The 14,163-nt window shown below is 42.9% G+C and overlaps 1 protein-coding gene across 1 annotated transcript in view; it reads right to left on the reverse strand.

Annotated features, from left to right (window-relative positions):
• Window positions 1-1,128: 1,128 nt before the first annotated feature.
• Window positions 1,129-14,163, reverse strand: part of LOC147031285 (zona pellucida-like domain-containing protein 1) — a 107,721-nt gene continuing 94,686 nt past the window's right edge. The window contains exons 10-11 of the mRNA XM_085861175.1: window positions 1,897-1,968; window positions 1,129-1,565 (exon numbers count right to left, since the gene is read on the reverse strand). Of these exons, the coding sequence (XP_085717301.1) occupies window positions 1,552-1,565; window positions 1,897-1,968 (86 nt within the window). The 3' untranslated portion in view covers window positions 1,129-1,551. The remainder of the gene's footprint in view (window positions 1,566-1,896; window positions 1,969-14,163) is intronic.

A 14,163-nucleotide genomic window follows, 5' to 3' on the forward strand; every position in this document is an offset into this window, starting at 1 on the left:
GAAAGAAATTTCCAACTTTTTAATTTTTTTTGGGGGGGGGTCACCCTCGTAGGCATGGGTTGCAGGGTGTTTCACGTATCAGGAATAAATAGCCGAGATCGAGGTCGAGTGAACACAAGGCTCTATTTTCTTCTTCAAACTGTGTTCGCAGTATGAGTTTGAACTTGGCTAAAGTGTCTGAATGACCACAATTGCAAGGGTGATATCACTCGGCTCATCCTTGTGGTTGGATCACAGTCAGGAAGGCTTTTGGACTGTCGGGATCCAAATCCATTGGGACCGTACTCTGTACAGTGTTGGTGCTGCCAAAGCAGTCTCTTGGGCTATTGGACACAATCCTGGATGGGTCGCTACGCTGACGCAGGATAATTGAATGGCTCAATCATCCCAGAAAGCTGGTACTCATTTTGCCAACCTCGGAAGGATGACAGGCTGAGTCAACCCCACCTGGTATTAATTCAATGACTGCGCAGGATTTTCACTCAAGACCCTCGGATCCCAAGCCCACCACCCGGACCATTAAGCCAACACCAGGCTTGGACTGTCGGGATGATGGCACATCATTCCCTTGGGAAGTCCATTGGAACTCTGGAAACATAGTGAGATCTCAGCTCGCAACACAAATGACTCCACCGAACTTGCAACAAACAGGAAAGAGTGGACTTAATCCCATGTGACTCTGTATCCATGACCCGAGTTTCCTTTGCCCTTAGTTTCAGCACTGTCACATGGTTTATGTTTGTATATTCCCTTCATCTATTTATCAGGCACATTCCAGTGCAAGCAGTGAAAAGAGCATTAAAACTTCAGCACACCACCTTCATCATCATGTCCACTAAATCCAAGTTTTCATTTGGTGTGATGTGCATGAGTTGTTGCGTCAGCACTTTTCTGCTGATGTGCTTTTGGAGCAGGAAACGGTTTCTGCCTCTCCTTGCCTTAATTTCCTTGACGGTGTATGGGCAAGGTGCTCTGACAAGCTGACAATGAATCTCATTGTTCACTCAGCATGGAGAACAAACAGCATATAGAACAAAAATGTGTACGAGAAAGTTATTCCCATAATGGTGTTTTGGCTGTTTCGCAAAAACTTGTTCCATAAATGAATACAAAAACTACCTTGTTTTCAAGAGGAAGACACTTTATTTAATTTATTTATCACAGCAAGCAACACAAAGTGTCTCTTTTAGTACAACAGTAGTGAAATGACAATTTCATTTTATTCAGTTTGGGAAAACAAGTGACATGAGGCAGAAATGTTTTTTTTTTTAATGTAACATGCAAAATGTATTCATCCGTTACATCGCATTTCAGTCAAATATTGATGGGAACACATCAAGAGTCGGAGATTGTTTACAACCTCGCTCCACCAGCCACAAAGCTTGTGAAACTTGGCACGGATATTCATTATTTTCTATGTATTTTGAACAATCACACGTGTTTCACAGTTTTGAGTTTCCTCGTGCCATTGCAAAAGAAGTTGTATTTTGGGTTTTTCAAAAGGGTAAAACATTTTGACTTCCCCTCATAGCTCGAGGTACTCCATGTACTTTAAAATTCTGGATCTAGTAGTGATGAAAATAATGAATAGAAAAAGATATTATGTGCAAAAATTATGCGAATGCTGATGAAGAAAAATATGAAAATATAAATACATGAAAACATTTCAAAAAAGGAAGGATTCTCAAAGCCAATGGGTTTGTGTCTGATTATTTGGTGACGAAATAAATGAACAAAATTTTCATCCTTTCGAGAAGAAAAAGGTAGCTATGATGATAACAAATATAACAAGTAAGGTAAGAGAAAGCATGGAAAGATAAGAATTTGAGAAGGCTGACATAATTATGGGTGATATGGATGTTAAAGCAAATTCAGCAGTCGATAGAGATGTGATACCTAGGGATGATTCAACAGTTGTGGAAACGGCAGTGGTAGGTAGGTGTTGTTTGTCTTGAGGCTCGAGTGTCACTAAAAAACGAGAGTGTGCAGAAAAGATTAACAAAACGAAGCAAGCAGATGACGATGACGAAGAGTATGATGACTACTTCCACCCAGATTCCCTCTGATGACTTTATCTTTGCTCTTTGCTTCTTGGGGTTATTTCTGATGACTCCAATGTAGTATTTGGTCTTTCATTTGATGATGTTTGTTCCATATTCTGAGGCTGTGTAGACTGTACAGTACTTCCCAACTGACTTGTACAGTACTTCTGGTAGCTTGTACCTGTTGTGTTTGAGCCTTGGGGAGTAACTGTTGAGATATCTCTATCTGCATTCAGTAAAATGAGTATGCATTCGAACCAACCAAAAAACAAACAAGTACATTCAAGGTACACCGCCACCATGACAAATAAATAACTAACAATCCTCCAGCACGAGACATCACCGGGACACCTTAGGTGCCCGGCGATGCCACCTTGCAGCACATGGATTCGGAATTTGGAGGGAGCGGTGCACAATAATTGATTGATTAATTGATTAATTGCAGAACTAAAATAAATAAATAATAATCGTAAGTAATTAATTTCTCAATCAATTGCCGAATAGTATACCTAAACCACCAATTTTTCATCCGAATCTGTAACTTTTTGAAAATTAAATATTTAATCGAAAAATGAATAAGTAATCGATTAATTGATTAATCGATCAATCAAAAATACCCTTTATCGCCAAATCACTTGGTCACTTTAATTTCCAAATCTCAGCTTCCCAGCTCAAAATAAGCTTGAGATATTGCAATGATGAGAAATAAGTAATTCATAAATCGATAAGAAAGAATGAAGTAATTCATCAGAAAAAGAAAAAAATTAACATTTTTGCCAAAGCACATCTTCCCTTTGTCCCCAAATTTCAGCTTCCGAGCGCAAAGGATGGCTGAGATTTCGCCCGGAAAGCAAGAAAGAAAATAATTAATTCATTAATTGATTAATCAATCAATCAAAAATACCCTTTATAGCCAGATCACGAGGTCACTGTCTTGTCCAAATTTCAGATCCCTCGCTCAAAAGGTGCCCGAGATATTGCCAGGATGAGAAATAAAACAAATAAGTAATTAATAAATTGATAATAATTCAGGAATTAATCAATAAATTAATGAATCAAAAAAATGTTTTTACCAAGGCAAATCGTCACTTTAGTCCCCAAATTTCAGCTTCCGAGCAAAAAGCGATGGTTGAGATATCGCCCGGACAAACAAACAAACAAACAAACAAACAAACAAGTGAAAAATCACTCAAAGAGCGACACTTGGCAAAACAGAACAAAGTAGAATGGCACTCGGGAGAACGCATACCTTTGCCACGTTGAACAGTTCACGTTTTGTATCCCACTGATGGGCTGGAACCAAACCAAAATCTAATCCGCTTGGTTTTGTCACCGAACCAACTCATCCAACTGGTTTTGTCAGAACTCGTCCACAACCTTCTGAGATATAATGATATACTGTGTGTGTGTGTGTGTGTGTGTGTGTGTGTGTGTGTGTGTGTGTGTGTGTGTGTGTGTGTGTGTGTGTGTGTGTGTGTGTGTGTGTGTGTGTGTGTGTGTGTGTGTGTGTGTGTGTGTGTGTGTGTGTGTGTGTGTATGTTTACACGACCGGTCAAAAGTTTTAGAACACCCCCATTTTCCAGTTTTTACTGACATTTAAGCTGTTTAATGTTTCAATGTACTCTGAAATGAAAGCATAGAACAAATAAACAATTGCAGATAAAAAAGAAATCATGGAATCCTTTTGTTGAACAAAATTTAATCGAAATTTTTGACTCATCAAAGTAGCCACCTTTTCCAGATATAACAGCCGAACATATTCGTGGCATTCTTTCTACAATGGAAATCAAATATTGTTCGGAAAGTTCTTCCCAACACTGTTGCAGAAGTTCCCACAAATGTGTTGTACTTGTAGGTTGCTTTGCTTTTACCCTTCTGTCCAGTTCATCCCAAACCAGCTCAATGGAGTTTAAGTCTGGAGACTGTGCTGGCCATTCCATGATTTGAAGCCTACCATCTTGTTCTTTTCTTCTAAGGTAGTTCTGACATAACCTGGAGGTATGTTTTGGGTCATTATCTTGCTGTCGGATGAACCCCTGACCAACTAGGCGTAGGCCAGAGGGTATTTCATGGCGCTGCAAAATACTGTGGTTGCCCTTTTGGTTCAGGGTGCAAGTCGCCGACTCTGGATCCAGAAAAAGAGCCCCAGATCATCACGCTTTCTCCTCCATGTTTGACAGTTGGTGTCACACATGGAGGAACCATCCTTTCGCCTACTCGACGGCGTACAAAACCCTGCGTGATGAACCGAAGATTTCAAATTTTGATTCATCGGTCCATAAGACCTTCTTCCAGTTTTCAGGAGTTCACTGGCGGTGCTTCATGGCCCAGGCGAGCCTCTTTTTCTTATTTTACCATCTTAGCAATGGCTTTCTTACTGCCACTCGACCTGTCAAACCTGCAGCTCGAAGTCTTCTTTTCACAGTTGAAACTGAGACTTCCTTACTTCGACCAGTGTTAAGCTGTGCTTGAAGCTGCTGTCCTGTGAGCCGCCGATCACGCAAGCTGTTGATTCTCAGAAACTTGTCTTCTGATTGTATTGTGGAATTTGAGTCTGCCAGACCTCTCCCTGTGAGAGCTTCCTCCACTTTCCAAGTGCCTTTTGATGGTGTTGGAAACTGTACTCACTGACACCTTGGTTTGCTTTGCAATTTCTAGAAAGGAAAGACCTCCACTTTTAAGGGTTATAATGGTCTGTCTGTCTTCCTTTGTTAATTGTCTTTTTCTCACAATTATGATAGAAATAAACTACATCCTGAAGTGCAATATTGTCCAAATAAAGCTTCAGAGGGTGTAGCAACACAGTCTGTTCCAACACTGCTTTTATACAGACAGAGGGTTTGTAACTAATCAACAAAAGTTGGGACTCCTGTAGGAATTGTTTGCATCAACTTTCAAGGCTTAATTTACTTCCATTGTTGCAGAAGATCTCCAGTTGCTAACCCATTATTTGTGCCCTGAAAAGGGCCTTTTTAAAAAAAAAAAACTCTGAAATTTACATTATTTTTCAGTTTTTGGTAACCTAAACTTTTTTTTAACCTCGGGCAGTTTACCGCTTAGCTTTGTACCATTTCAGATTATTCACTGGACTTGAACTGCTTAAAGTTCAGTAAAAACTGGAAAATGTGGGTGTTCTAAAACTTTTGACCGGTTGTGTGTGTACATATATATATATATATATATATATATATATATATATATATATATATATATATATATGCATATGTATATACATGCAGAAAATGTGCATATATATTTGTATGTTTCTACATTCACTATATGTGTATGTATTCGTATGTATGCATGTATGTATGTATGTATGTATGTATGTATGTATGTATGTATGTATATATATATATATATATATATATATATATATATATATATATATATATATATATATATATATATATATATATATATATATATATATATATATATATATATATATATATATATATATATATATATACATATATATATATACATATATGTACATTCGAGCCTGGTGTTGGCGCAGTGGTTAGGGCAGCAGCTTGGGATCCAAGAGGTCCTGAGTTCAAGCCCCGTTGGGCCACTGAATAAATACACCAGGGGGTTGACTCAGCCTGTCATCCTTCCGAGGTCGGCGAAATGAGTACCAGTATACTGGGCCGGTGTATACCCCGGTTAAAATAGGTGTACCATATCCCTGTGTCGTAAGAAGCGACCAGGGTTGCGTGAGGAAGGGCATCCGGCGTAAAACATGTGCCAAATCACGATGTGGATCATACGGATGATCCGCTGTGGCGACCCCTAACGGGAGCAGCCGAAAGAAGAAGAAGAAGATATCCAAATGTACATTCATCCGGTATATGCATGTCTAAAATATATATATATATATATATGTATATATATATATATATATATATATATATATATATTTATATATATATATATATATATATATATATATATATATATATATATATATATATATATATATATACATATACATATACATATACATATACATATAAAAAGCCTGGTGTTGGCGCAGTGGTTAGGGCAGCGGCTTGGGATCCAAAAGGTCCTGAGTTCAAGCCCCGTTGGGCCACTGAATTAATACACCCGGGGGTTGACTCAGCCTGTCATCCTTCCGAGGTCGGTGAAGTGAGTACCAGTATACTGGGCCGGTGTATACCCTGGTTAAAATAGGTGTACCATATCCCTGTGTTTCGTAAGAGGCGACCAGGGTTGCGTCAGGAAGGGCATCCGGCGTAAAACATGTGCCAAATCAATATGCGGATCATGCGGATGATCCGCTGTGGCAACCCTTAACGGGTGCAGCCGAAAGAAGAAGAAGATATATATATATATATATATATATATATACATATCTATAGTATTATGATTATGGGGGTAGATGAACTGATTTAATAGTCCAGATTGGATTGTTTTGTGAAGCATGGTCCGTGGACGGATAGAAGTACCTCGATGTATATAAGCCAGGGAATCTGCTTAAGTGTTACGTGTCACCACACGAGGGGTGGTGCGGTGTTAATTAGCTTTGGGAGTAAAAATGTTCCCCTGTACGTGATTACTCTCTGTGATTTTTCCTGTTTTATGTTTCAAGCCAGACCGTAAGCTCGGGACCAAGTGCCTGAAACAACAACAGGAGAAGTCCCACCTTCCCAGGTTTGGAGGTGAGGAGGCCACGGCCCGGGGACGGAGGAGACAGAGGATAAGAAAGAGAGGAGGATCGAAGGCTCGGAGTGTGTGCTTGGTGAAGAGGCCAAGTGTGTGCTTGGCGATGGGGCTTCGGAGAGAGCAAATCGTGCAAGGTGGAGTTCAAATCTGGAGCCGATCGAGGAGGTGCTGGCCAGATTTGTGCATGGAGAGTTTGGTGAGCTACTACATGGGAAGTGCAACTCTGCCTGCGTGTCGATGGTGGAGGCGCCTTCCTCCCTGGTTCGACAAGAGACGACGCCATTTTACTTGCAAATGCACATGTTCGACGAAGCTTCCGAACACCAGATCGATGAGGGCCAGCCTTGGCCAGGCTGCGTACCAGTTTATTTTTAAAAAGGGGTTTTATTCATTTGTCACCCTTTGTCTGTGTTTGTGTCTGTGTGTGCGAGGCCTCGTTCAGAGGAGTTATTTGTTAAATTTGTTCCATTATTGACCTTATAATCTTCATTATTGTCCTTATAAATATTTCTTTCATTCAATGTATTCCCTTCTAAAGAAACCGCATTTCATGTATCTGTAGTGGGGTTTGCGGATCAAACCCCCTCGTGCTGTCCTTCCGTTCCATTCCAATTGCTTCTTCTCCATCCGCTACCGCAATCACTGGGCTCTGTAGTCTTCCCCCATACAGTGGCATTGCCATCCGCCATACCTTTCGAGCACGAGCTGAAAACCATGTCAATGTGCATGTCTGCCTCCTCGGAATAAGGACCGCTTGACCATCCCAGGAGGTTGGTCGGTGTTAACCTACCACAAATATAGGGAGTGGGATTCAGACCCTAGCTCCCATACAACTACTGACAGGAGCGGGATTCAAATCTGGCCACCTCCATGACAACATATATATATATATATATATATATATATATATATATATATATATATATATATATATATATATATATATGTTGTCATGGATTTCAGAATCGGATCTGACCAATGCATACAAACATTTAGGTCCTCAGACACTTATTTCCCTAAATGCATGTCCAGGATACACCCATCCCCATGTCTGGTGGCATTCTATCTTTGATGCATTGAGAGATTCATATTGTCAGGTCAGGTCAGGTTCGATCTGTGACTTGCAACAGGTACCATGTAAACCTGTACTAACCTGTTCCATGGTCGGGTTGTTGGCGACTAAACTGTCTCCCCCATCAGGTTTTCTGGTGAGGAGGGTGTTTGGATATGGACACCCAGCAGGATTAAAAACAAAACCTGTCAAAGGGCAGATGAGCTCCCTGTGAGCCAATGGCCATTCATATCTCGTGCCCAACTGTGTCTGTGGACGTCCTCCTGCAGTTGGGTTACTTCTGATGAGGAGGTTGGTGGCAGGATTTGCACTCCAGCCACCGTAAAACCCTTCATTCCGCAAAACATTCCAGAAGCAAAAAAAATTTCTGAAATCCCACTCCGTGGGAGTACCTCCTGTGCAGCTTCCCATCGCTGGGCAGTTTATCGGATGATGGGATTGGGGCAAAGCCTTTGGGACCCCCAATCTTTGATGATAGGAGGGAAACCACGGGGTAACATTCCTGGGTCAGATTGCGGGAGAGTGTGTCGGAATGGTGCTGAGGTGTCGTCCACCAGACGGTGGTCTCCTTGGGTTAACCTGAGGCGGTCCCTTTGGGTGGGTGCCTGGAATGTCCGATCCCTAAGAGAGGATGATCACCTGTCTCTGTTATCATCTGAGCTCAAGTGTTTGAACATCGGGATTGCAGCAATCTTTAAAGATCGGAGACCGAATTGCGGCGAGATAATGGCGGGTGGTTACACCTACTATTGGTCTTGTCCCTCTGATGGTTACCGTTACCAAGGAGTTGCAGTAGCTGTGTACAATAAGCTGACTCCAATGATAATTGAGGTCACACTGGTCAACGAGTGGAAATGATACCGAAGGAGTGACGAATCCTTCATCCCATAATACAGAGTCTCTGTTTATGCTCCGACTGAGGCGAGTGATCTCACCGTGAAGGATGCATTCTACGCCACACTCGAGTCTGTGGTTGATCAGTGCCCCAGGCGCGATACACTTCGAGTCTTGGGGGGATTTCAATGCATCGACTGGAACTAATCGTGATGGTTATGAGACATGATCCCCATGGGTCTGGAACTGTGAACGAGAACAGCACTAAGTTCCTTGACTTTGTAAGAAGTCATGGAATTTGGGTGGCTGGTTCATGGATTCAGCGCCCACAAGCTCATCGCTGGACTTGGTATTCCAACACTGGCGGTGTGGCAAAGAAGACTGACCATGTGCTCGTTGATGGTCGCTGGAGGATGATACAGAACTGCAGAGTCGACCGGAATGCTCAGTTTCTCTATACTGACCACAGGCTAATTGTAGCAATTCTAAAGTTGCACCTTAAATCCAGGAAAATGGTACCATCGGAGTCTAGGCTGGATGTTGGCAAGCTCAAGGATGAGAGGGTAGCTGAGGAGTTTGTGAACAGGCTGAGTGGACATTTGGGGGGTCTGGGTGCTTTGGGAGATCCTGAAGAGTTGTGGAGTGTCTTCAAGACCACCGTCCTTGATATTGCCAGTGGATGTCTTGGAACTCAACGAAGGGTGGAGAAGAATTTTGTCTCTCAAGGGACACTGGATACCATTGACCAGAGTCGCAGGGCCAGGCTGAATGGCAGAGCTGAGCTGTTTAGGGAGCTGAGATGTAAAACTGCACGTGCACTAAGGGTGGACAAGGAGGCCTATGTGCGAGGAATCTGTGAGGGGGTAGAGCATCACCTGTGGTCAAGTGATCCTCGTCCTGCTTACAGGGGAATTCGTGCATTGCATTCATCCAAGCCGGTCCCTCGGTGGACTGCAGTTATAGCAGTGGGTGGTGGGCTCTTGACAGAGGAGTCCGAAGTGAAGGCCCACTGGGCCGATTATTTTGAGCAGTTGTACCAGGCTGATCCACCAGATGTTGAGTTGGATATCAGGGGTGTTACCATCCTGATTGCTGACATTCCAATCAACTGTGATCCGCGTTCATTTGGGGAAACACAGGCTGTGGTGAACCGATTGAAATGGGGTAGAGCTCCTGGTATTTGTTGCATCCATGCTGAACTTCTCAATGATTGTGGAAATGCTGTACTTGTGTTGTTGCATGCAGTTCTGTGCTCTGCCTGGAACACAGGCATCATCCAAACTGACTGGAAGAGGGGCCTTGTTGCCCCTATTTGGAAAGGGAAGGGTGATCGCCAGGATTGCAACAACTTCCGAAGTGTGACGCTGTTCTCAGTGCCGGGCAAGGTCTTTGCTTGGATAATTCTTGATAGGGTTCGCCACCATCTGCTTGAGCACCAGCGTCCAGAGCAATCAGGCATTACACCAGAGGTCAAAGATTGACCGTATCCTTGCTCTTTGGATCCTCACCGAATGCAGACGAGAGTTTCGGCAGGGGCTGCTTGCAGCCTATGTTGATCTCTGTAAAGCGTTTGATTCAGTGAATCGGGATGCCCTCTGAAGGATTCTTGGTCTTTGTGGCGTGCCACCAAAACTGATCGATCTGATGTCTGAACTATACTCTGGTACTGAGAGTGCTGTGAGATCTGGTGGTACCATCTCTGACTTCTTTTTTAGTTGTTACTGGAGTTCGTCAGGGGTGTGTACTGGCCCCCACACTTTTCAGCACTTTTATGGACTGGATTCTGGGGAGGATGTCAGAGAGATCAAGCTGCGGTGCATCGTTTGGGAATGTTGAGATCTCTAACCTTGATTTCGCAGATGATGCAGTCATCTTTGCGGAGACTCTACATATCTTTTTGGGGGCCCTCGAGGTGCTGGATGAGGAGTCGGAGCTGCTGGAATTATGGGTTTCCTGGGTCAAAACTAAGATCTTGGCTTTCAATGACATCTTGGATGCTGCTATCCTGTCTGTACCTGTTTGTGGTGAGGATATTGAGGTTGCGGAGAGATTCATTTACCTTGGCAGTGATATTCATGCCTCTGCTGTCTGTGAGCCAGAGGTTAACAGACGTCTGGGTTGGGCCTGGGGAGTCATGGATTCACTGGATCATGGGGTGTGGTGCTGCCGGTACCTGTGTAGGAGGACGAAAGTCCGAGTATTCAGGTCGTTGGTGCTTCCAGTCTTGCTCTATGGGTGCGGGACTTGGACTTTGACCAGGGATCTGAGATGGAGACTTAATTCCTTTGGTACCAGGTCTCTTCGGAGAATCCTTGGCTATCGCTGGTTGGACTTTGTCTCCAACGAGCAGTTGCTGAGAGTGACTCAAATGAGATTTGTTACCTGCATAGTCCGTGAGCATCAGCTGTGACTATATGGACCTGTGGCTCTTTTTCCTGACGCTGACATTGCTCACCAGATTCTCTCAGTGAGGGATCCTCATGAGTGGAGGAGGCCAATGGGCCGACCACGTGCCTCGTGGTTGCAGCAGGTTGATCAGCATCTCAAGGAGATGGGGATGGGCCTGGCATCTGCCTGCGGGATGGCCAGACGGAGGCCCCCTGGAGTACCGGCGGAAAGTGGACGCAGAGACGCACTGCTCTGGCGTATGCTCCCATACCTGACCTGACCTGATTTGGCTGAAGTCTGCTTGAGACTCCTCCCACACTGGCCACCTATAAAAAAGATGGTGTGACAGTTTGTGACAGTTGGTGACAGCTGCTTGCGGCTTCTTAAAGCTCTGAGAGTTTTGTGATAGTTTGTGACAGCTGGGTGACAGATATTTTCAGCTGCAGTCAGTTCCAGACGGTTGGTGAGCTGGCGACAGTTTCGTTTGTGACAGTTGGGGACGGTCTTGTAACCTTGCAGCTCTGATCGCTGGTAACAGCCTTACAGCGCTCCAGCGCTTTAAAGATTCTCACAGTGCCTCACAGCACCTCACAGCATCTCACAGTTCCTCACAGTGCCTCGCAGCGCCTCACAGCTCCTTACAGCTGTCCATTGGTTGTGGCTCCTGGTGGCTCCTGACGGTGGGTGATTTCTTGGACCATCAATGCTGGTTCTATTCGAGACCTGCTCTTGCCGTACCTGATTCTTGGCTTTGCTGGTTCCTGGGGGTGATGACGTGACGTCAATTGGTGTTCAAGCCTGTTTGCGAGTGGGTGCACGGCAAGGCAGGGCGATGGCAACGGACCAAGGCACGCTCACACATTTCGGGATATTTTATTTGACGCACGATGACTTCTACCTTGGTGAGTGAGACCGGATTCTCTTCCCCCTGAATGATCTGCTGGGTACCCTTGTCTCGTGTATAATCGTTAAGTAAGGCATTGTGATAAGCATTTGCTCTTTGTCTGTTTTTCTATCAATGCCTGTTTAATTACTTATGTTTGAGATTATTTTGATTGAATTGAATTCACCTATTTTCACCACAAAGAAATAAAAAGTTCTTCAGTTTATTTATTTTTTTCCTTATGAATAAATTCCTTGTTGACGTTTTAACCTGTCCGTGCTTGTCCTTTCCTTCCATTAGTCCTGCAATGTCCGAACCAAGAGAGACTGGAAGGTAATTAACAAACTAATTGACCTGTCATAGTTGGCACGCACCAGCGGTTAAATGCTTGGCCGCCATAATGAAGATCTAATCAAGATAAGATTGGTGCTTTGTCGAGGGTGCGCTCCTCGTTCAGGAAGCCACGTGACCTCCAGGTAAACGGCAAATTAGATGTTGGACACTGGAACTCGTGGTTAACTGATTGGCATTCGTGGTTGTAAAGCAACCCACCGTACAACTAAGTTAATTGTGAGTGATGGCCCCAGGTCCGGCTCTTTCAAGGAGAAACGGGGATTAACCCCCTCATAATACACTCGGTACCCGTGGCCTTAACTATTTATCTATATATATTTTATATATCGTGTATATATATATATATATATATATATATATATATATATATATATATATATATATATATATATATATATATATATATATATATATATCTACAGCTGTCCTGAAGACCTGGAGGAAAGAAAGAATGATACTGAAGAGAATGTGGAAGTTGATTCCACAGGCAGAAAAAAAAGAGGAACAAATGAGTGGAGGTGAGAAATGATCCTGAATTCGGTAGTTTCATCAGAAGGGGGTTGATAGTGGACCGTGTCAGCCCGGCAGGAACCTGGGGGTGGGACAAAGCATGGGAAGAGCAGAGAGTAGCAATACCAGAAGGAGGCGGGAGAAAACAGAGAGACAACCGACCCATTTGTGATGGCCAAGTGATATACAAGCCCATCGACGCAGCTCCATAGCGGGAGATTCCAATGATCGTAAAGGCCTTGATTTCCACACCGTCAAATTGTGCAACATGTGAGGCAGCAGAGCCATCCGAGAGGGGAGAGTCGTACTCCATCAATCTTCGAATGAAGGTCTTGTAAGTGCACAGGAATGCAGTATGTTTATTTTTACTCCGCGCACATGAAGCGAAAAATGTGGTTGAGCAATTGGTTCACTTCTGTCTGTCTGTCCACATACATCAGTTTATGAGAAAGGAACAACTTAAATTCAATTCAGTGTTATATTTTGAACACAAATTGAACCATGAATCAGAAAACGAATCTGCAGTTCAGCAGTACTTTGGCTCTGAAATTGACCTGATCCCACATGCCCAGAGAGGAGTGAGATAATTAATTTCGTCAATCTGTCCGTCTGCCTGGCAGTCAAACAACATTGAAAATCATTCCAAACAGGAAATGTACATTTTTAAAGGATACAAACAACGGGCATGAAGAACTAATGGAATGTGTCAGATAAGATGGTGGAAAAGACACTACATCAACGGCGGTAAACTTCCACAATTTGTTTGTCTATGACCTATAAAATATTTGTTTTATATTAATTGAATTGCATACTTTAACACTGCAGAACACAAAACGCCTTTTTGACATTTCCAAAACCCATTTGGCAGTGCTTCGACAAAATATGATGGCATTTTACAAAAAAAAAATACATATAATTGTTTAATGCTGTTTTCTGCTTTGTGAGAACTCGTGCCTGAAAAGGTACCAGGTATATTCTCTGAGTTTAAGAACTTAGAAGAGATGTTTAGTCAAATTATATTTTACACGTTACGGTTCCACATTTATATTCATACACAGTATGACAATGTGGCGGGCGATACTATGCTCCATGAACAGTTAATGCCGTGCCCTGGAGATCGTGACATGTTTTTCTAGCAATCCTACCTCCCAGATCTTGTATTTTATGAGATTATACTCGATATGTATAAATGGGTTGATGTTTGGATTATGTGCCCCCTTTAATATGGGTATTTATTTTGGGAAATATCAAATTTGTAATTCTGCACCATTAAAATTCAAAAAGGCAGTCACATTCTTCCGATGAAAGGGTGATACAATTTGTGTCACGGTATTTAATATAGTTACGGGAATATTCATAACTTTTGTGAACATTATGACAGTAACTATCTC

The sequence above is a fragment of the Eptatretus burgeri genome, chromosome 2 (genome assembly GCF_056783735.1).
Source record: "Eptatretus burgeri isolate ZD-2024b chromosome 2, Ebu_testis_v1, whole genome shotgun sequence".
Lineage (NCBI taxonomy): Eukaryota > Metazoa > Chordata > Myxini > Myxiniformes > Myxinidae > Eptatretus > Eptatretus burgeri.